The 22,928-nt window shown below is 44.5% G+C and overlaps 1 protein-coding gene across 1 annotated transcript in view; it reads right to left on the reverse strand.

Annotated features, from left to right (window-relative positions):
- The window catches only part of ALMS1 (ALMS1, centrosome and basal body associated protein), a 140,448-nt gene that overhangs the window by 23,284 nt on the left and 94,236 nt on the right, over positions 1-22,928 (reverse strand). Inside the window, exons 9-14 of the mRNA XM_025200700.1 lie at positions 18,636-20,409; positions 17,274-17,408; positions 14,432-14,599; positions 8,576-9,765; positions 2,617-2,731; positions 907-1,155 (exon numbers count right to left, since the gene is read on the reverse strand). Coding sequence (XP_025056485.1) covers positions 907-1,155; positions 2,617-2,731; positions 8,576-9,765; positions 14,432-14,599; positions 17,274-17,408; positions 18,636-20,409 — 3,631 coding nt within the window. The remainder of the gene's footprint in view (positions 1-906; positions 1,156-2,616; positions 2,732-8,575; positions 9,766-14,431; positions 14,600-17,273; positions 17,409-18,635; positions 20,410-22,928) is intronic.

Here is a 22,928-nt window from a genome sequence, read left to right on the forward strand (position 1 = left end):
TCCTACTGAAGAAAGAAAAAATGTCAAAAGAAAATATATAAAGAAGAGCACAGCTTCCCACTTTCCCCCTGCTTTTAGGGTTCCCTGTATAACAATATCACTACAAAACAGAGGCCTACCCGTCTCCCCATTACTCATATCAGTATTTTCATGGACTTCAGTGAGGCTATTTGTGTGAAGGACTCAGGGTGTTTCAAATGGATTTCATTGCTAAGCAACAGAAAGTCCTATATTAACTTAATAACTCTGGTCTCTCCTATTTTTTTCAGGTGTAAAATACATAGTAGAGTGTTTCTGATTTTATTTTCATCATGTGTTTTGTGGCTGTGCTCTGTGCGAGGGGCTGGAGATGATTTTTAGGGCTCTTGAGATAGTTATCTACAAATGTGGGACTGGACTCAGTAGCCCAAGAGGCCCCTTCCAGTCCTGTTATTATGATTATCAATCAACACAAAAGCATTTGTGGAAATATATCAGTATGGAACCGGGGCCCTTCTATTCATCCTTTTATAATCATTCCACATTTCTAAAGCTCCTTTGTGCCCAACAGATCCTATGGCTCTATACAGAGGTTTCTGAGGGGCAAATGTTCTGCATCTTTCAAAACTGTAATATGCAAATCGGTGCTCGGTCATCCTGTTTTACAGCCTTGTGGAATTCAAATGCAACTCGCAGACATTCTTTAGAAGTTTTTAATTAAGATGACATTTGACTGTGCTGACCAGAGTTATTTGCCCCTAATCAGGCTCTGGCATATTGGCATGCTGAAAGTAAACGCTTGCTGAAAAAGTCAGAACTGTGCTCACGGGACCATCTAGAGATCTCGTTGTGAACCACTGATGCAAACTGCCTGGCATGAGATATGCAGGCTTTCCCAGTAGCAAGCCTACAATATTTGGGGCTGACCTTGTGGTAGCTGTGGCCTGTTCCTTTTGGTCTTCTTGTCCATTAGCAGGCTGCTCGTGTGCCCCTTTTGTCTACCCTTGCCTAGTGGCATTTGAAGATGTGAAACCGGCCCATCAGGCTCCCCGTAAACACCATCAGCACTACTCCAGGGTTCCCGGGGCCTTGGCTGGCCAGATCTCGGCGTGGGGAAAGTCACACCAATATCTCGCGTGTTTTTCTTAGTTGCGCTATTCACAATCTCCAAGTCTCCTGCAGCTCAAAACACAGAACAAGGCACATTAGCCTGGAGTACAAGGATGATGTGCATGGAGCAGACAAACCCTTCCCACATCTTTAAACCAAACTAAGCAAATGGCTTGCAAGCATATCGCTGTGCTCTTAACTTTGTCAGAACCCAGCGGTTGAGTAGGATTGAACCAGACCAGAAGAAAGGTGGAAGACTTCCATATGAACACCTTTATCCTGTAAAAGGTGAGGTTAGCAATTCACAGTGCGACACGCACCAGATTTTGTTAGCTTTTTGCCACTTAAATTTTAATCTTAAACATAACGATTGAGTGCAGTGGACTAGAGGCTGTCTTGAGGCTGTCTCTTTTACTCAGCCTTTTGCATTACCATTTCAAACCCTCAGTTCAAATTCATAGTGATCAAGGTATGTTACTACATGATAATGTAAGTGCCATTAATTTTCTGGTGTCTGTTCACCTAGGGAGCCAAAAACACTAATGTAACTGGAACTAAAGTTGCTAGCAGTCTCAGCAGAGGTCAAGACTGAACGGGGCAGTAGAACGAACTCCCCTTCCCACGCCTGCTGGAAATACCCCTGGATCCAATTCAATACACAGCGGCAGATCAGCGCATACTGTACTGCCGCTGACAATAGTACACAAAAAAAAAAAAAGCCTTCAGTCCAGCACTTTCTACCAATGCTAAATTTCACATGCACTGCATTTGTTAATAGATCATTTGCAACGGAGGAGTAAAAATACATTTAAATGTGTGTAAGGATAAGGCACCCATGAAAGAACGTTACAAAAATTCCCACCTCACGCACCAAGTCTGCTTGCACACCTGCACCAAAATCAGGATATTGAAAAACAAATATTTGGTTTGTCCATCAAAACTACTTACCCACAAGTAGAGTTTGGCAGGGACGATTTAAGAGAGTGATTGGAATGAAAACTGTCACCAGAAAAGGAGAAGCCTGGACACCCAAATTTATACCAGTTAACTGTCAAATCGTGTCTTAAGCAACGGACAAGAGATGTCCAATGTTACCGAGAGAGACACGAGACATGGTGAGCTCACAGACCAGTCTGCTGAAATGGCAAATGCTCACGAAAGGTGTTTTGTTACTAGTGTATAGCCAAATATCTGCTAGAATTTTACTCAACTCTCACAAGAGAAAAATAATATACGAAGGACCGAGAAGTCACTTCTTTGGTACCCACGTGGATTTCAAGTCTGGGTTCGCAACTCACAGATGAGCTAATAAATTGAGTACCGGTACAGCGGGAGCCACCCAACAGAAGGAAAATGCCTAAATCTGAGCTCCAAGCAATACCTTATTGCGAAAGGATCCAGGAAGTAGAAAGCATGGGAGGCAAGTGCCTAATGCCAGCAAATGTCTTAGACTCTGAAGTGATTCTCTATGAAAATACTGAAGAAATAAAAGCCGGAAGACGCGAAGTGCGGAGTTGAGTAATTCACCTGCTTGGATGCCCTTGTTCAACATCCGTGCACGGCGCTTGGTACTGAGAGCAGAGCTGGGCCCCCAGGAACTGCTGGCCGTAGAAACAGAGTCTGATGAAACGCAGTCGACTACCTAGGGAAGACAAAACACAAGAGGCTGCATTTTAACTCGGCTCATTGTTGGCGGACGGAGCATCAAGCTGCAAGCGAACAACAGTGATGGCTTCGTCTCTATCTGCTGCACCATGAACCTGTCAAATGATTCAATCAGCCGGTCTGCACAGGCCTACCAGCATATTTGCTTGATATCTTACACAGGTCAGCTAACTTTGACTTCCTCTCGTTTAGAGGAACAGAGGTATGTCTGACATCCAACGCAACTAGCTAGGAGCTTTACTCTTCTAGTGAAAAAATGACAGCGCGAGACAGCTTGGCCACCACTTACTACCCCAGTCATCCCAGGAATGCTCCCATACATGACATATTTTATTTTATTCAATAAAATTCAGGTTCGAAACAAAGATTTTTAAACCCCATGTGCTAGCTGAGCTGTGTGAACGCCTTGTTAGCCGGAACAGTGTTTGGACATGGTTTCTATGGACAGATGCCATCCTAGGCAAGGTACTAGGTTGCTCAAAAGTGGTGTGGCACTGAACACTTATGTTCACGGGGCAATATGGCTTGTCTATGCAGGTCTCCCGCAGATCCCATGATATAAGATTTCAAGAAACACTCGTCTGTTCCACTTTTGGGGACGGAAGCCTAATGGTTGCTGATAAAGCATTTATCTCCTATCCGTGGTGGTATTTAAGGCAGAAGCCTGCTTTGCCTACTCCAGCAGTGCCATTATAAGCATCTCACCAGGGAATGAATGTTCATCCAGGCTTGCTGGTCACAAAATCAGGACGGCCTGAAAGAGAAGTTCTGTGCAACTTCAAGGGAAAAAGATGCTCCGTCCCTCATGAAAGCATAATCCTCTAGAGCAGGAGTTTCCATCCGTGGTTTGTGAAACCATCTAAGGTAAGTGGTCTGTAGCTGGTCCACAGATGGAACTTGCTTCTGCCTTTTTGATTAAAAGTTTGAAGATAAGGGTGTGTCATGACCCATAAGAAAAACATTGAGAGCTGAAAGTAGTCTATAGGGGCACCTGTACACACCACGGGGTTTAATCCTCATTCAATTAAATAGGTTTATAAAATTTAAACTTGTTTATTTTGGAGCATCACATCAGTGTTTGCATGCACTTGGTTTTCAGATGAACTAAGCCCGGTCCCTGGCCGGCACCGCAGAAGAGCAGGACGTTCCAGCGCTGCTCCCCTCCCCAGCCTGGTCCCCCACCACGTGCCCTGCCACGCAGCTGTGGGAGCACAGAGCCGGCAAATGGCGCAAGGAAAAAAAAGTGGAAGCAATTCGAAGGGGTGAACTACAAAAAAAGTCTGAGCACCATCTGGTGGACAAAGAGGTTCATTACACATCTTTGAGTGCCTGTGTGTTTGCACACAATGAATCCACGGACGCGATGCTCTAATTCGTGGCTAGCCAAATTAAACTACGTCTCAGGAGTTTTACTTTAATGAACCAGAAAGACTTTTAAAGCATCCGGAAAACCCGCTTGTGCAAACAGTCACGGCGTTTCAGTGCAAAAAAGGGCAAACGATGTGGCATGTACAAAGGCCCTAGGTCCATAAACTCTGGGAACCACTGCTCTAGGAGGGGGCCTCACATTCCTACCCTCTAAAAAATTATCTGAATACTGTCAGAGGAACAGACTGTACTGGATGCCTGAAATGTAGCACTGTTTAGTTCTGCAGTGTCAACAAGAGAAAACAGAAGCCTTTCAAGAAAGGCGTTAATAAGTCTTCCTACTCTGCAGGAAAAAAAGAAAAGAAAAAAATCAATGTTCCTGACTATGACAAAACCTACCCAGCAAATGGTAATCCACAGAAACAAGACCGAGGGATCTCAGTAGCAGGAACATGGCTAATGCAATAAAATAGGGTTAAAACCATCACTGCAAGGGGATTGGAAATGACAACTAATTATCTGTGTGTGAGTCATTATCAATAATTAGCCATTTTCTCCACTTTTCAGGAGACAGCTATCATCACCTTCATGTGACCACTCACACAAGAGCCTCCCTTATATCTGCAATGCATTTACAAGATGCTGCAGACCTCAGTACCTGACAGGTCACTACAGTCAGACCCAGATATTTCACGATGCCCCATCCACAAATTAACAGGGATATACGGAGCTGCAGCAAACACCTGCGTGGGACTGCCGACGTGCTCCAGCTGCTTGCTGTTGCTTTTGTTTTAAAAGGAGCTGTCTCTGCTCAGTGCACTGACAAATAAGGTAATAATGATGAACTAACCCAGTGACACATTACTCGTCCTTTCATTGCACGTGCACTAATGCCTCTGTTCCTCAAAACTAAACCGCAGTCCCAGATACAATATTGAATGGCATGCCTTTGTCAGTTTATGCAACGAACTTCTCGTCATTTAAATGTACAGTATTCTTTCTGCGACTATGATTAACGTATTTCACAGTCCCTGCTTTTTGATTATGTAAAGAGCAATGATAGTGTTTGAGAAACACAGCATTTATTGACAATGCTTCCCCGGAATTCAGCTTCACAGAGGTGTCAAGCAGTTGCTACAACAGAATTTGAGTCCGTTTTTAATAAGGAATCCGATTTTTTCTTGTTCCTATCTCTGTAATTAGTATCTTATTAATGACTCATCACACTAAACATAGGAATAAGCAGAAGCTATTTTTTTTGTTGCCCTGAAACTACTGTACCTTCAGTCACCACATCAACGCGGCACATAATCTCATTTTCCACATTAAAAGCTTTATTTTGAGACATATTGGCATGCGTCACTTCACATCCTGTAAGATCTGCTAGAGCAATAGTTGGTTTTACAAGACAGACACACACCTGCCTATCCGAGAACAGGATTAAATCCAAATATAGGTCCTGGCGAGACTCTTTATTCCACATACCAAATAGCTATTTTCCTTCCACAGGAGCAGAAGTTAAGTATATGCAACTATTCACCACTGACCATCTGTATCTACTTATTTTCATTTGTACTAAACTCAGGGCAAACTTTAGTTTTATGGTTGGTACCAGATACTGCTTTAATAGAGGCTTTAGAAATTAGAGAAATTGGGTTCGATAATAAATTCTGCGGATGGTCCAGGCTTCAATCATTTACTGTTGGCGTTCTGTGCAAGCAGAAATAATAATATATTCAGATAAACCAGGGTTATAAAAAAGATGGCTGTAAGAAGTGATGCTGTCTCACGCTGTGAGTAGTCTATAATAATTTAATTTGTACCATGCCTTATCTAGAATTAAGGGTTTCTATAAATAAAAGTATAGTTATTGCAGGCTCTGCCTCTGAATCTACCTGCTTACTTCTATTACGACAGACAAGACACTGCTGTTGTTGCCTGTATCACTCCCACATAACTACGGAAGGACAAGCTGGATTTCTATTCAGTCAAAGCATCAGAAATAATACGCCTCACACTTGTATTATATAAATGCCAAGTATTATAAAATAGATTTTCACATGCAAGTACTGCAGAGATTCATTTGCTCCCCTCCACATGCACGTTCTCCTTCCCCTCTGGCACCCCCAAGGCCATCTAGATTTAGCACCACCCTTCAAATTAAAACACGAGGTACTTGTCCCTTGACTTCAGCTCATCCGACTGGTGATGTTAATAGACCAAGAAGGAACAGGAGGCATTTGTAGGGCTGACGAGGAAAAAAAATGTGTTCCGGACCCATAGATCAAATAATCTTAATGTAAAAAGTGATCTAGCATCAGGAAATACGTAGTCATATAGCACCAGAAAAGTGATTTTTTCCAACTATTTGAGTTGGTCTAACAAATGATACCAGATTTACCCAACGAAACATGTCTGTCTAAAACTGCAATTTTAGGATCATTTAAGGATAAAATCATGTGCCCCCCCCCCCCCCCCCACTTCCGAAGCATTAGCCTTGAAAAGGCTCCATTTTCTCCCATGTACTTAATAACTTACATGACACATTAACAGTTATTAAAAGCTTCAATTAAAAAAAATATCAACTCTATGTCTCAAAATGAAAATGCAGATTGGCATTGATGGCACCATCATTTTCTTCCCTTAAAAATTAAATGAAATACATTAATGTTGAAAAACTATGGGAACCACCACATTTTAAATAAAACAAACTAGATTGCGATGTTGCCTGCTATCCTCAAGAAACCGATGCTAACAGCCCCTTTCCAAGAGTTATTTCTCATTTCTGTTCCTCACGGGGCGCATCCACACAAGACATTTTCTGTGGAGCAGCCTAATTAGCTCCAAAGTACTCTCAGTGTCTCCACGTGCAACCCTATTAGGCTGCAGTAGACCAATTAACTCTGCCATAGGTTAGTAGTTGTAAATACAAGTATTATCCTCCAGTGGCATTCTTTAGTGTGCAGCAGCGCACGTGTAGGTACGCTGAGCCGGGTCAGAGCAGATCCGGGCTGTAGGCTGACCCCAGGGACCCTCTCCCCCTGCCAGCCGGGGCTGCTCCAACCCGGTTCAACATACTGCAGTCCTGGGCGCACATGTAAATGCAGTGCCCAGGAGCAATAAGCTCTAGTGCAATATGCGCTGGAGTTTATTGCGTCGCATTAATTTCACGTGTAGATGTGCCCAGGGGGCCAAGTCCAAAGCAATTAAACCCAATGGAAAGACTTTCAGTCATTTCAAGTAACTTTGAACTAGACTTCCAAATAAAAATTCTCCCAGCAAAAGTTATCCTTTAACTCATCTAAAGCGTCATCATTAACTACCGCCACCAAATGTTGGCAAAAAAAGTTCTGAAATCCCATTCCAGATTTTGTTCCCATTTCGTTTGACCTCAGCACCCTTTCCTGCCATGGCAGGGGGTCGGACTTGATGGCCTGCTTAGGTCCCTTCCGACCCGACCTACTATGAAATAAATCCTTCATATCAACACAATAATTCTTATTAAATTCCAATCACACCAAGCAAGATCGAAGGCTCCCCGGAGATGCTCAGGCAGCACAGCCAGTCACCAGATAGAGCTGAAGGCTGCAGCCTTGCTTTCCCAGATTGCCTTGCAGGATTACAGTAATAGATAAGGAATCTCTAATAAATTATTAACGTATCGATAAAAGCCAGACCTTCTGATGCTACAGCAGGGGTCAGCAATGTTTTTGGGCTGAGTGCAAAAAAACCCCGCAACCTCGACATGAAAGATGTTGGCGTGCCAGGGCAGATGGCAAGGAGCCTCGAGGGGCCCGATGCTTGTGGCAACGCAGCTCCAGCCCCTTTGCCACTGTGCTCCCCAAGGCACGTGCGAAGCTGCCGCCAGCAACGAGCCAGGCCAGGGCTCTGGACCCCACTGCAGCTGCTCACAGCTTCGCGGGTACCTGCCACAGAGCCTGGCCTGCTCGCCACCTGCCGCGGGCTCTGGGCAGGATCCTGCTGCCCACCACAGAGCCTGCCCAGAGCCCAGGCTGTTCGCAGCAGGCAGCAACCAGCCCAGGCTCTATGGTGGGCAGTAGGGTCCTGCGCAGAGCCAGGGCCGGCTGTGGCACGTCAAGCAAAACAGCTTCACGTGCCATGCTCTGGCACATGTGCTAAGGGTTGCCAACCCCTCTCCTACAGCATAAGGAGGAAGAAGTGAATGAAGGTAGGAAAAGATGGGAAAATAATGTTGCAAGAGATTTTGCAGCCCTTGTTTTTTTCCGAAAGAAGGGGAAAAAAACTTGATTTTGTTTTAGGGAGACTTACCTGGTGATAGATGCCTGCCCTGTAACAACCCCCTAAGACACGAGTGTGACCATGCTGCAAATAAAGAACGCCCGCTAAGTTTTCCACTCCATTTATCATGCAGCTTCAATCAACCCGTTAGGAAAGAAAATTAGCGTGCCCCTTTGTTGAGCCGATCACGTACCTGGATCTCTCTTTTTCTATGCAGCTCAGCATAAGTAGCTTTAGGATACTCCACGCCCTTTCCTTTCCTGCTTCCCTGGCCCCAAATGTCAGAGCGACTTTTCTGCTGACTGATGGTAAAATACAGGTGGGACAGTCTTGGTGACACGCGCACTCTTTCGTGCCCAAAAGCCCTGATCAGCCTGGCAGTGTCAATGGTGGAAACGGAACTGCTCACCTCAGTCTGAGTAGCCATTTCTGTCTCTGTTTGGGACACCACGTCCGATTCAGAGGTGGTAGTAATTGCCACCCTGCTGTGGTTGTTAGCAGACTTGGTCTCTGAAGAGGTGTCACTCAAGGTATCCGAGTACTGCTGCTGTTCCAAGATTCGCTTGATGCGACTGATGGTTCTTTCTCCTGCCCTATATTTTCGTGATTCTGCCAGCCTTTTTTTATCATAACTGGTCTGTGGCCTTTCTTCAGCGTGCAATGCATTCCTATGAGCGTCAGACTCGTTCCAGTCCTGGAGTCTGATTTTCTTCTGTTCCCTTCCCTTAGTCCTCCCTCCAAAATCGCTCTCCTCCTTTGCAGACATCAGGGTATGCCGAACGGGATTCTGGAGGACTCTTGCTAGTCGATCAAGGCGCTCCACTAAAGACAGCTCATTGCTCCGAACATTAGGGAGCGGGTGCTTCTTTTGGCGCTCTAAAAACTTGGCCCAGAGGTCGTCTAAGCTGCCAGTGGAATCGGTACTCTGTTTCAGTGGCAGATCCTTCTTCGGCCTCACTTGAAAGCCAGTCATTTGGCTGCTTTGTGGTGGATAATCTCTGGCCTTCGTCTGGCCTGCCTGCCTTTTGTCATCTTGGATTATTAGCTCCTTCCGAGAAGCTTCATTGCCTAGACATGCGCAGAATTGGGAGTCCTCAATCTTGCTGTAGTCCATTACTGCAGTTAGTGGTACGAATTCATCTTCCTTGCCTGCTTCACGATAAAGAGGAGGTGGGCACTGGTCCTTTTCTGAAGCTCTCGTTTTCTGGAAGCAGTCTCTGGAAGGAAGTCCGCTGGGTCCAGTATCAGGATACTCCTCGGAGGACTCGCTGTTTAAGAGGAAGTAATTCTCATGCTGCAGAGGCACTGGATGATGAAGGTAGAACTGTGCCGACTTGAAGACAGAATGGGTCGTTCTTACAGCTTTCAAAGGATTTGCAGACTCTGGAAAAGAAGGACAACGTGCTTTATTTCTTTTCACAATGGTGGCTTCTTGCTTCCTCATAAACAGTTTCAGGTCCATAGGGAAAAATTCGGGCTAAAGGCACCCCCTAAAACCACCTTCCCAAATAGGCTACATAAAGGAGTAACCTCAGACATTACTGAACTGCAGTCTGGATGGCATTTCAACATTAACAATAGCACACAGAGGTCTGCGGATGATTTAGTGAAGGAGAATGCCATGCCCAACAGAGATTGCAGAAGGAATTTAGATAGGCCAAACTTAATTACCCAAACTGGAATTTGAGCAGGACGTTGAGGTTAATATTCATTCTTGTAAACAGAATTGTGAGATAATCAGCAAAAATAGCCAGAACCCTTTTTTTTTTTTTTTTTTTTTTTTAACCTTTCTTACCATATCTAACAGTACAATACCCCTTAGTGCCAGGCTGGGGCATCATTTCACTACTAATGTAGAAGGATACCATTTATCGGAGAACCAGTGCCAATTCCTGGATCACAGTGTGCAAGACCTGGAGGTATCGCATATACTGGGGCAGCCAAGTCTGACTGTAGTTAGCATGTAGGATTCAACGAGACTATTCAGTCCACAATAATGGAGCTTCGGGGAATTTATGCCAAAACAAATACGTGCAGAGCGAGTTTCAAATAGGTGCACAAAGTAGTAATTATAATCTTGCTTGTAATAAAAACAGATTTTATATATGCATAATATGGTCTAGTGGGACTCAGTGCAAAGTCATTTTACAAGGTTATCCAATTTGTACTTTTTCTCCGACTACACATATTCCGCCACTGTGTGACATCAGATATTGGACAAAATGGACCTATGGGCTGACGCAGTAAATGCCAGTTCTTATGTTCTCACTAGAAAAATGCCCGGCATAAACGGCAGGTGGGGAGGCGGGGGAAATGCAGCCTGGCCCTGATCGCTTCTGCCTCCACCTGTGTGTCTGTCTGTCAGTAAGGCTCCAGGCCGCGCGTGCGCACTTGTCCCGGACTGTTATGGACAGACAGACGCACAGACGGAAGTGCTATCCAGCCCACAAGGAGCCCTCTGGTCTGGATCCAGCCAGGGACCCCAGGTGAGTTGGACACCCTTGCCTTACATGATTTCCGGAAGCGTATGAAAGATGCATTTCATGGAGTCATAACCTTAAACTAAATACGGGAAAGTTAATACAAGATAAAGGAGCACTTTCACAAGGAGGCACGTGATGAGTAGCTACCAGTAGCCAGTGAGGTTGTTAACACAGGTGAAAGAGGCCCCACAACTGGAAAGGAATTAACTCCAATTAAACTCCCCTTCCCTATCATTTCTCAAATGTTTTCAAGGAGCTATACCTCTCACTCCTTTAAAGAGGGAGGGCATCTCATAGTTAGACCTTAACGCTGGGATCCAGGTCTCCTAGGTTTCAGTCCCGGCTCTGCCACTGGCTCAAGTGTAAGGGTTTTGGGGCAAGTCAATCTCCGAGTTCCTCCCACCTGTACAATGGATGATAACTGTTGGATAGACTCGAGGCCGTGTACTATCTTGCTAAGGCTTCAGCAAAACATTGGCTCAACAAGGCCTCAGCTTCTAGCAGATCTCCCTTCTACTTTATCTCCTTAGTTGAACAAGGTCTTAGCTTCTAACCAGGTTCTCCCTTTCCCTCTTCCTTCCAGGAAGGTAACCCAGGCCCAGATGGGCTGCCAAAAATATAAGCAGGGAGTTTCAAGGCCCTTGCACATCAGACCTGAAAGATAAGTCAAATGAGAAATCTTCTGGGAAGACAGGGAGGTTTAAAGAGAGGTTTAACCATAAAGAAATAACTGGCACACATACCAAGATAGCAAAATAGGATACACCTATATGGGAGTTTGTGTGCTCACTGGTTTATGTAGAAACTAATCATATTTTTAATGATTATAGTTATTCAAGGCATAACAAAGGTATAAGAGATGTAAATGTTCCACCATCATGCTTTGAATGTATAAATCCCCGTGCACTTCCCTTCTGCCAGCCAGTCGAGTCAGATGGCTGACAGCGATTAAAGTCTCTCTAGTTATACTCATATAATTTCTTTAAGTTTAATAAGTACTATGTGCAGAAAACTTGGAACAAAGCCTCACCCGGCAAGACTGGGGCCTAGCCAACCCAGCCCCTCACAACAATAGCACGTATCAAACTCAAGAAAGGCTATACAGCTTAGGTTTTTATTGTAAAAGGCTGAGATCCCTAGATAAAGATGCTAGGGCTGCACAAAGCATTATAACTCCTTAAACACTTCCTCATACATCTTACTTTCAAAATCTCTTATCTTTGTCACTTTTTGCATGCCCTTCTGTTTTTAATACAAAGGGATGCAGCACAATCATAAACAGCATTCCCAAATACGATCTATATATAGTGAAGAAGGAAATCCACTCTCACCTCATGCATGAACATTGTTACATATAACTTTGCATAGCAATTATTCTTTATCCGAAATTCTTACATAGGAAGCTGCCAACAATAGATCCAAAATCCCATATTGCACTGCTCTAATCTGGCACCATTCTTCCACTGGGGAGGGGGGGTTGTTACCTAGTATTTTTTTTTCTTTCCAAGAAGTTAGAAGAAATCATTTCTTCAGTTCATCATTCCTGTCCCTGAAGCCTAACAGAGACAGAGGCTAGGAGGTCAGCTACTATTCCTTTCATGAGAAGGATGGCTTTATGTTGTAAGCCAGTGGTTCTCAACTTTTTTACACTCAAGGCAACCCCTTGATAGATTCAAGGCACCCACCGGAAAATGTCAGCTCCTAATTTTTCCCTTGATTTTTGAATACAGAAAAATAGAGCAATTCTTCTGTTGCAAAAAACTCAGGAAGACCACAGCAGGGCAGAAGGGATTTGACTCCTATTTGACATCTCTGGGTTTCTCTCGTGCATCACATTTGCACATTTAACAGTGCCAGCATTGTGCGACGCTCCATGGCACCCCTGAAAGGATCTCAAGGCAACCCACAATGCTGCAGCACCCTGGTTGAGACTCTCCGTTGTAAGCCAACGGTAAACATTGCACACACGCACCCACATGCACTGAATATAGTAGAAAATGCAGCCGTAGGTCCCAGCTGTGCTTAACAAGTAAGCAAAATGAACATGGCAGGATCTATAACTGTGTTGTACACACCAATATTAGAAGCTAAAACAGAGCATTTAACACAGCTCTACTCTCCAGGAGCAGAAAAGCTTCAAGGAACAAGCAAAACGTTAAGAGGAATCCCCACTGCTGAATCAGTATGTGCTTCAAGGAATTAATTCACCCCCATCATCCTGCACTGTCTGCTCATAAAGGACAACCATAATTGCACTGAAGTAGTCCATAAACATCCATCCTATTAAACAGCCTCATTTAATGAGCTGATGTCATGCTAAAAGGAGAAAATGGGCTCCAAAGGAGTTGTACATGTGCCTCTACCTATAAAAAGAGCAGGGAACTTGCAATTCAGGGCCTATTTTGCAACTTAAGTGTTTCTGGTCTCCCCCTTCATTACTGACCATAATTACATTACCTCTTTGCAATGAGCTCCCTCCCCCCTTGTTTGTGACAATATGTCTTTCAAAATGCCATGCAGAGAAATAAATCTCTCTAGTGGAAATAGTAGCCGAACGCAAGAGAAATGGTAGCCACTCCGCGATTTTGAGCTTACAATAAAAATGCGGCAGTGGTAAAGTTGCCCTTTGACCTCCAAGAATCAATCCTTTGTTTTCAAATCAACCAACCCACAAGAGAAGGCTGACAGGTGATCTGGTGGCCGTCTATAAACTTGCCAAGGGGGACCAGCAGGCAGTGGGAGAGTCCCAGTTCCCCCCAGCGCTACTGGGAGTAACAAGGAATAATGGCCGTAAGTTGACTGAGAGTAGATTCAGGCTAGATATCAGGAGGCGCTACCTCAGTCAGGGTGGCTAGGATCTGGAACCAGCTTCCAAGGGAAGTGGTGCTGGCTCCTACCCTGGGGGTCTTTAAAAGGAGGCTAGACAGACACCTTGCCAGGGTCGTTTGACCCCAGCATCCTTACCTGCCCATGGCAGGGGGTCGGACTTGATGATCTGCTCAGGTCCCTTCCGACCCGACCAACTATGAAACTATGAAACCCAAGCAGATGGGCTGAAGGGATGGGGGATGAGAAGTCCTGACACATGGCCAGCAACTCCAGTGAAATGTCACCACAGAGGTGAACCGATACCGGGCTGTGCCACATCGGGTCTACCTAGATATCAACAAGAGGGCCGTCAAGTCTGCGGAGCATCCGGTCAAGTTTTCATCATCACGAAATTGCTGTCTGCTTCAGCGGTCTCAGGATCCTTTTCCACGCTTGATGGAGAATCATACTTTATACTAGTGATGATGGGTGATCACTCACGAACTAGGACCTTTTATTGAATGACCTCAAAACACTTTATATACTTTAAGTTGAGGGCCCCTGCATACAACCAAGTATTCTTAATCCATTGTACCAAGCAAGGCATGGACAGGTCCAGAGACTTGAGTATAACCCTGTAATATCAGCAAGTACTAAGATGAAAAACCACAGGTCCCAATGCCTAGTCCTGTGTTCCTCCCACACAATATCCCACAAGAAATACAGAAAAGAAGAAGAAACACATGCCATCTAATTACCTGTATCAGATTCTTGTGGTGCCATTTTTTCTTTTCCCCAGGCTAGCTTGGGCTCAGGCCTCTTGCTGTAGATACCCTCTTTGTGTTTAATAGCTATGTCTGGAGGACTCTCTTCCCTTGACCCCAGTACGTTCACTGGAAATTTTGGAGGGACGGCATCATTCGATCCTACAAAGAAAGCAAGCCATGCAATCACAGGAGCTCTGGTAATGAGGAAGAGGTTAAGAGAAGAAGAAGCAGGAAGACATTACACCTTCCAGAACAGGCCAGACTCAAACTTTAATCATGAAGTAAATCAACGAAAGGCAACTAAGCACACAGAGGAGTTTGATTTACCATCGGATAAGGAATGATCAGCAGGGCACCCAGCTGATCGCTCATGATCAGAGTTGTCCCATCAAAGCAGCACATAAGAAAACTGAATTAGCCACTTATTGCTATGCTGCTTTTCTACTAGGTCTTTGATCCCAGCATCACGAGGTATTTCACGATGAGGCATGCAAGTATTACAGCCACTCTACCGATGGGGTAGGAGGCACAGTTAGGTTATTCAGACGAGCCATTTGGGGACCTGAAAACAGAGCCAAGAAGTCCACATTCCCTCCTGCTGAGCCCGTATTAAATTGTGGATACTTTTACTGACTGATAGACACAGAAATTTTCTCCACTGAATAGAAAGTGATGTAGAAAATTGGTAGCACACAAAACAGCAATTAGAGGGATTTTTTCCCCCCAGTTTTACTAAAATGTTTACCTATGTGCAAGCTCCAGACAAAAGGTTCAAGACAGCAATACATTTTTATAGCAGGACTCCCTTAGTGTCATAACAATTGAAAAGCCTAAAAAGGCAACTCACTGGTGTATATTCTTTGCCGGCTCTGCATGGTTACATTCAGCAGTCATTTAATTCTGTTTCCTCCACTCCTGTGCAGTTAATTTTAAAAGCCTGAGGTGCCTCAGGTCAACATGGCATCTGCACTGGTACCAGCAGTTTCTGCAAAATCAGCATACTGTATCTGCCTGCCTCTGCCCCATAATATTTCAGAGGCATTACAGAATCATATAGCAAACCGAACAGGAAACAGGAAAGACCAACAAATTTGGAAGCTCAAGTTCCACTCCTGCTCCAGTAATTATATAGATACAAATAACCACGGATGCAATTTTGCATCTACCGGTAGTACCCAGCACAGTTAATGTGACTAACATCCTTATTTACCCAACTGTGCCCACACAGCAGGGAGATGGACCATTATTGTGACAGTAACCGTGTCCACAAGTGCCTGCATGTCAAAGGGAAGCTCAGCTTGATGCCAACCTAAAAATTAGGTCTATCATGTCTTAAGATGCGTGTGTTGCTAGTGACAATATTTCAAGAGAAGCAGGGCACAGCGTTGATGAATCGCGAGTCATTCGCCTCTTTAACCTCAAAAGTAGGAGTTTGAAAAATTTCAAACCAGAAATAAAACGGTTTACATTTAAGCAAAGCCTATAATGAAGTCACTTAGTGTGCAAATAACCTCAAAAACTCTAGATCGGGGTGCTCAACCTTTTTGGCCAGTGGGCTGCATAGCTGGTGGGCAGCCCACCCACAGGCTGGATCTGGCTGGTGGTGCTGATCCGACACGTGGTGCAGGCATGGCAGGGATCCATCCGCCCATGCGGAGAGAGGCAGGGGGCAGACCCGGGTAGACCCAGCCCCAACCTGGCCCCATAAGCGGGGAAGGAAGCTGGACCCAACCCCAACCCAGTCACGTGGGAGTCAGGGCAGGGACACGAGGAGGCTCAACCCTGCCCCACAGTCATCTTCTTCATCGTGTCTCCATCCAGCCTTCCTATATGGTCTGCTCCCAATATTCTGCACAGGCCGCTGCTTCTGGTGCTGGTGTTGCCAGACCTTGTGGAGTGCATTGTAGTGCTACAGGGCATCTCCAAAGATGATCCATGGTTTGCCTCTCCTGACAAACACACTGGTTGGTTGCATAGAGACACCATGATGTCATGAGAAAGTTGCATCTGCCAAGACACGCTCTCAATCCCCCCGGCAGTGGGGTAAGGGGAGCAAAAGTGGGCAGGGGGGAAGAAGGGGTCAATGTGGCCCAGCTCTGATATGCAAGGAGGCTTGGGGTTTGGGAATTTGGAAGCAGGGGAGGGTGGCCAAATTTCCCTACCCGTGGGGAGCCCTGTGGGCCAGATGTTACAGCTCCGTGGGCTGCATTTGGCCATGGGCTGGAGGTGGAACAGCCCTGTTCTAGATCACGCATTTGGTAACTTCGTTTAATGCTTAGCATCACACAACACTTCAGAATGCATCAGTAATGAGACACATCAAAAGGGAATGTGCCAGAGGAAATATAAAGTGGGGAACTGGATTAGAGGGAAGAGAGAACTGGTGGGGAAAAATGATATAATCCAAAATGCAATTCCCAAGAGAAAAAAGAACTAAAAGAAAAATCTATCAGGAATTGTGAAACTCTTGAGCAGTGCAGTAGGAATAGATCAAAGTAATAACATCTCTTTTTAACTAAAGAATTCAAAGTCGTATCCTTCAAGTCCAAGCTTTTACACTGTTGTGTTATAAAGCCAAAATACAAGCAGCATAAATATACAGGACAACTTTCTATTCTTAGTCACGCACTATGGATCTGCGCAGAATAACTATTGAAATCAGTGTTGTTACTCTAAATGCACATGGTTTAAAACAGAAATGAATCTAATGAACAAGAAGATGTTTTGCAAATGTATTACGCGTATCTGGCCCAACTGGCTACAACCGCTCTAAGCTTGAACCTCAGAAGAGACTTTGGCTCGGCTTTGTAAAAGTTCGGAGAAATGCAAATACCTGAGTGAGAGCTCTCAATAGTGGTCTCTGACCTGACGGGAGATATTCTGGGTGCTTTCTTTGGATGGGGAACGTAGTACATCTCTCGGCTACCAGAAGGCTTATACGGCACCAGTAAAGGCTGATCTGCACGTACTGAAAGCAGCATAGGAAACAGAAATCAAAATGCAATGTTGTAACACAAGCTTCTGCAATACAAAGGCCAACACAAATCCCAGAAAATGGGCTGCATAGCTTGTGATCAGTGAGCAGGTTGACTATTTCCCTGAAGAATATGCTCATTAAAGAATCAGCAGATAAGCACCTACTTGCTGTTTAGAAGGCTGACCTGATTAATAGCTAAATAAGATGGCTTAATTAGCCACAATTTCTCTTAAAGACTAATAAAATCTGTGACTGAGACCACCACTAGGTAAATAAAAAACATTACTTACATGCCAACGTTGCTCACAGTGAAATCACATATCTACGCTATTATAGGCACTTGCCCGATTTAGGTCAATAAATACAATGTGTTGTTATGCTGAAGCTACTGAAGGATTCGGCTTGCTGCAGTTAACAAGTACTGGAAGATTTACTGCTTCCTAAGAGTACAGATAACAAGCCATTATTCATGTAGGACTCCCATTTCAATTGAGCTGAAGGTGTCCGCATAAAGAAAGAATCTTTTTCCTCAGCACCGTATGGTTTCCTGGGGTTACTTTACACGCATCTCAAGAGAGAGCCAGAGCCTAGGCAAAGAAAATTCAATAGACACTATGTCTGCAGACACTGCTAATGTATAACGCCCCTCTTTGGTGTGCGGGGTGTAAATTTGCACCTGACTGCATTGGTGGGGGTAACGTACCGTGGGAGCTCGATGCTGATTATATATTAGTACTAGCACATTTGCTCTCAACAGCTGCGTAAAGCCCGTCCCACCAGCATTTAGGTACCCACGTGCACTTCTTTACCACCCTGCTCCAGTCCCTGAAAAGCAGATAAGGCAAAAGGTGGTAGGTCCTCCTCCTCACTGCTCTCCTGCAATCCTATCTTAAAAGCAAGATGACCGTGTATTACAAAAGTAGACGTATTCATGGCTTTTCTGGATGGGACAGAATCGCACTTGGGCGTTTTAAGTCGTGTAGACCCTAGTGAATGACCAGGTTACTCCCTTCCTGGCCCCAAAAGATCTTTAATATGCATCGTTTTAAATTCCAGGATCAAATATCAAAGTCACTCAGTGGTCCTAGTTCCACACTTATTTTAAAAAAAGATTTTGTTCTCATGCTAAAAAGACAAAAAACCAAACTCCTGACTTGGCAAAGTTGGGTGGGGGAAAAAAGGGCCAGAGATTCGCGGAAGATGCACTGATTTTCTCACCAGCTGGCCTGTGGGACGAGAAAATCTGGTTGCGAGATGAAGTGGCAAGGCTGGGGATTCTGCGTGCCTTCTGGCGAGAGGATACGAGGGCAGGGTTTTCCTCCTCTTCTGTACTAACATAAATCTCTGCTGAAAACGTTGTCTTTTCAGGGCTTTCTGTTGTGATCTGAGTAATGGCATCAGATGTTGTTTTTCCAGTCTGTGCAGAAACCAGGGTCCTGAAGCTATCCTGCACGTTACGTCCACTTGTATCCAGACCTCTGGTGTGTGCCTCCCTCAAGGAGGGGACTCTCTGGATGCTTTCCAGGGGCACCCGCTTTATATCGTGTGCTAGTCCTGCTGTGCCTGGAACAAAGGGATGCACAGGAGATGGAGGTGGTGAAGATCCTGGCCTTGGGAAGTATGAAGACCCTTGATCCACTGGAACAAGTTCAGCGGTTGGTAACTTTGAGACAGGCCCTAACAAAGTTTTTGGAGACCTTACAAGTGTTGGCTGAACATCACTCTTAATTCTGTCGTTAAACCTTGTTTCTGCTTCAGCTCTAAGGTTACCGCGTGGCTCTGAAGTAGCACATTTTGGGGAGAGAGTTATACGGACACAAGACAAAGCCTTTCTAGTTGGAGATGAAGGGGATACCGGCATGGTGGCCAAAATCTGATCTGGGGAGGGACTGTGCATCCCGTTACTATGTCCTGTCTCCATCTCTCTCTGATGGAGAGAGAGTATATCAAATGGAAGCTTATCCTCCTTTTCTAACAAATTATTATGGCCTTTAAGCAAATGAGCTTGTGGGCTATAAACCGGACCTTCTGTAAACTGGGCTTGGCTGGAAGGACTCATCTTTCCTGGCTGATAAAAACTTATGGGAACGGGTTCACTCAATGTATTTGATTCTTGATTAAATTTCTTATCACAATCAGCCACAGAAAGTCTGGCATTAAGCCTGCCCAACCCAACAGCATCTTGAACAGAAGTCTGAGCTGCTTCAAAACTAGTTGCCACAAGGCTGAAACATGGGTCAGGATATATGGATTTAGACTCTTGGGCTTGGTCTTTCCCTTGATGAGCTCCAGGTTTGGCAACACCAGTGGCCACATGCTGAAAACTGTCTTGGTCTGCAGTAGGCTTAACACCACTAGCTAGACTGCAAGTGGCTGTTGGACTTGAAGGACACGACTGAGAAGTTTCTAGCTGTCGCTTTTCAAGTCGCTGCTTTTCAGTGCTAGTAGATCCATCTTGCAAGGGTATTACACCACGAAGAGCATCTTCAGTGAGGCTAGTACCAAGGACAGGAGACGGAGAACGTTTTCTGGATGCAAATGTGATGGAGGTAATCTGTTTAGCAATTTCTGCAGGTGGTTTTTCTACAGATAGCTTCTTCTGAGCTGGAAAAGGCACTTCCTCTTCTGTTTGTGCATTAGAGGCATCCACCAATCCCATCAAACATGCATCCACACCTTTACGCAAGGGGGTAAGCTCAATACTGATATCAAAGGGATTAGTTGCCAGGGTGTGAAGCTGGTTTGGGATTTGTGCTTGGAAGGTATCCAAAGCTTTAAACTGTGTATTACTCGACAGTGAATAATCAGGTGAGTCAGTTGTATATACTGGCATGACCCATCTTCCATACGACTCTGAAGGCTCAAGTTCGACATCCTGCATCTGGTTGTCAATTTGCATCTGTTCGCTATGTGGAGAGTGGAAATGTTCAGGGTAGTGCTTCTGATTATGGCTGTGATTGGGTATAATGTCTGAGCTGTTTCCCCATGAATCCTGAAAAGGCAAAAAAAACAGATTCTTGAAAAAATAAAAAAGGTGCACGCGTCTATAATCAGGACCAGAATTTCAAAATTCAGACAAATACTAACATGAGAAATAAGTTCTGCTGTCATAAAGGAAAACCCACACTTTGGAGTAAAACTGTCCATAGGACTGTAAGCAGGGACTTGCCTCCACATGTGCCAGGTACATAGCTAGTACCTTTTCAATCCCACAACAGACCAAACCACAGCGGTGAAGTTCATAAAAAGATTTTTTCCAGTTTTACAACATTTAGGTTTTCCCTAGATAGCCAAGGGGAAAGTGGTAAGTGCTTCTTGACGATCAGGAACTTGCTCACTTCATTCACTATTATCTGGTCTCCCACATGCCCGCCCCTCCACAGGTTCGTTTCACCTGCAGCTTGGCATCAACCTAGATGGTAAAGTCTTCAAGACAGTCTTTTTAACCTTTTGTTCATAGGACGATCAGAGTGGAAGGGATCATTCGGGCCACTGAGTCCACCGCCCCTGCACAAACATGGGCTATGCTATATCTAAACCATCCTAACTAGATGTCTTTCCAGCCTGCTCTTGAAAACCTCCAATTCAAAAGTACCCACAACTTCCCCGGGGCAAGCTGTCCCACTCTTCTACTGGTCTGGTAGTTAGAAAATTTGCCCTAACCCTGTTTTTCCACAGTTCACATATGTGCACCGCCTTCTGTAGCAAGGAAGCACACTGTTTCTTAAGTCATCTTTGCAGCAACCTTTCAAACATTGGGAAGCTGCCATCTTAATCGCCTTTTCTTCATACTCCAATGTTTGCATAAAGCCTAATACAGTAGGACTTGGATCCCCGTTGGGGCTTGGAGACATCAATATTCAGTTTCTTAATAAGGTCTGGCCATTAGCCATGTCCAGCTTGACTAGCTCCTTCTGCTCTTTAGGTCATGAGCTACCAAGGGGCTCCCCATCACGTGAACAAAACGGTCCCATCCTCAAGCGCTCATGCCTCGAGAGTGCTACTAAATTAAATTTTGAGGTTCTGTGAAAACAACTGGCTGTTTCCACAGAAGCCCATTAGGCCATACAGCTCAGTCTCTGCCTTCAAAAACAGACTTTTCATTTAAACCAGAAAGGATGTTTTTAAGGTTATGAGAACACTGCTGCTGTCAGACCTTCTGCCACGATATAGCTGTCACTAGAAGAAAGATCTGGGCGCATAAAACTCTCCCTGATGTATTAAGTCATTCCACTCCAGCAGACTTTCTGAAGCGCAAGTACGTTTCATAATCAAGTGACAGGAAAAATCGATTATTGACAAAAACGGAGCAAAACGCTATTCTTTAAGCTGACACGCGGGTAACATTTTTAATTAAAGAGCTTTGAAGTTTTGTACTTCCCGCATTCAATAGCTCTTCCCCCTGACGCTAAGAAATAAGTCTATCCAACAGACAACACCACAGACACAAGTGTAAGCCATTGACACACTGACAAGAAAATTAAAATGCAATTGAAAAAAAGATGAAGAATTTTTTTTAAAAAGCAACTGTTAGTTTGCAATAACTTTTCAGTCTCCAGATGGGTCTCACCTTTTTCCCCCTCCCAATTAAAACATGTGCGTCTCCCACTGGATCGTCCTCTTGTTTTAGAAAGCAGTTCAGACTGTTAGACTTTGCAATCCAGGGAAACATTTTTTAGATTTCCAGATCCTGATTAGCTACTTACCAGAAAAGATTTTTTAAAAAGAGTCTAGAAAATGCACTCATTCGGTTCAATAAGTTCATCGCTATGAAAGCCGATATTGTATTGATCTGCATCAACCATCATCGGCATATTTATTCTGCATTTATAATAGGCCTTTATTTCCAAAGCACTCCATAAACTTAACATTAATCAAAAAGTTATGCATGGATCACCTAATTCACTACTGAAAACGGAGGTCTCTCAATGTAATCTGCAAACTGCACAGTCGTACAGGTTAGGTAAAGACACAGTGGTCCTTTCCAACTGGCTTTTCTATAACTGAGACTTATCTCCTCTTTTCCTGGTTTGATTAGTGACTAAAACACAGGTTATATCCAACATTATATTTACTTATATCTAGCCATGTCCACCCATCTATCCATCCACAGAGATTTGATTAGGAACTGAAAAAAAACTATAATGAACATGGTACAGCTCATCAATGGTACAAGAAAAAATGCTGTCCTACTTTCTCTTCCAGGTGACACGGTGCTCTTTCAAATGTCTATGAGCACAATACATGCTGGCACTACTGTCAGTGGTATAAATCCCACCGATTTGGGTGGCAGAAAGGTATGCCCTCTACATCAGGGGTGGGCAAAATGCAGCCCGGGGGCTAGATGCAGCCCGCCAGGCCATTCTATCCACCCTAAAAAAATTAGAAAATTAATATTAATCTGCCTGGGCTGCCTGTCATACGGCCCTTGATGGCTTGCTGCAACTCAGTAAGCGGCCCTCTGGCCAAAATAATTGCCCGCCCCTGCTCTACATGTAAATTCCTCAGGGG

This window comes from Alligator sinensis, unplaced genomic scaffold (genome assembly GCF_000455745.1).
Source record: "Alligator sinensis unplaced genomic scaffold, ASM45574v1 scaffold12_1, whole genome shotgun sequence".
NCBI classification, from domain to species: Eukaryota; Metazoa; Chordata; order Crocodylia; family Alligatoridae; genus Alligator; species Alligator sinensis.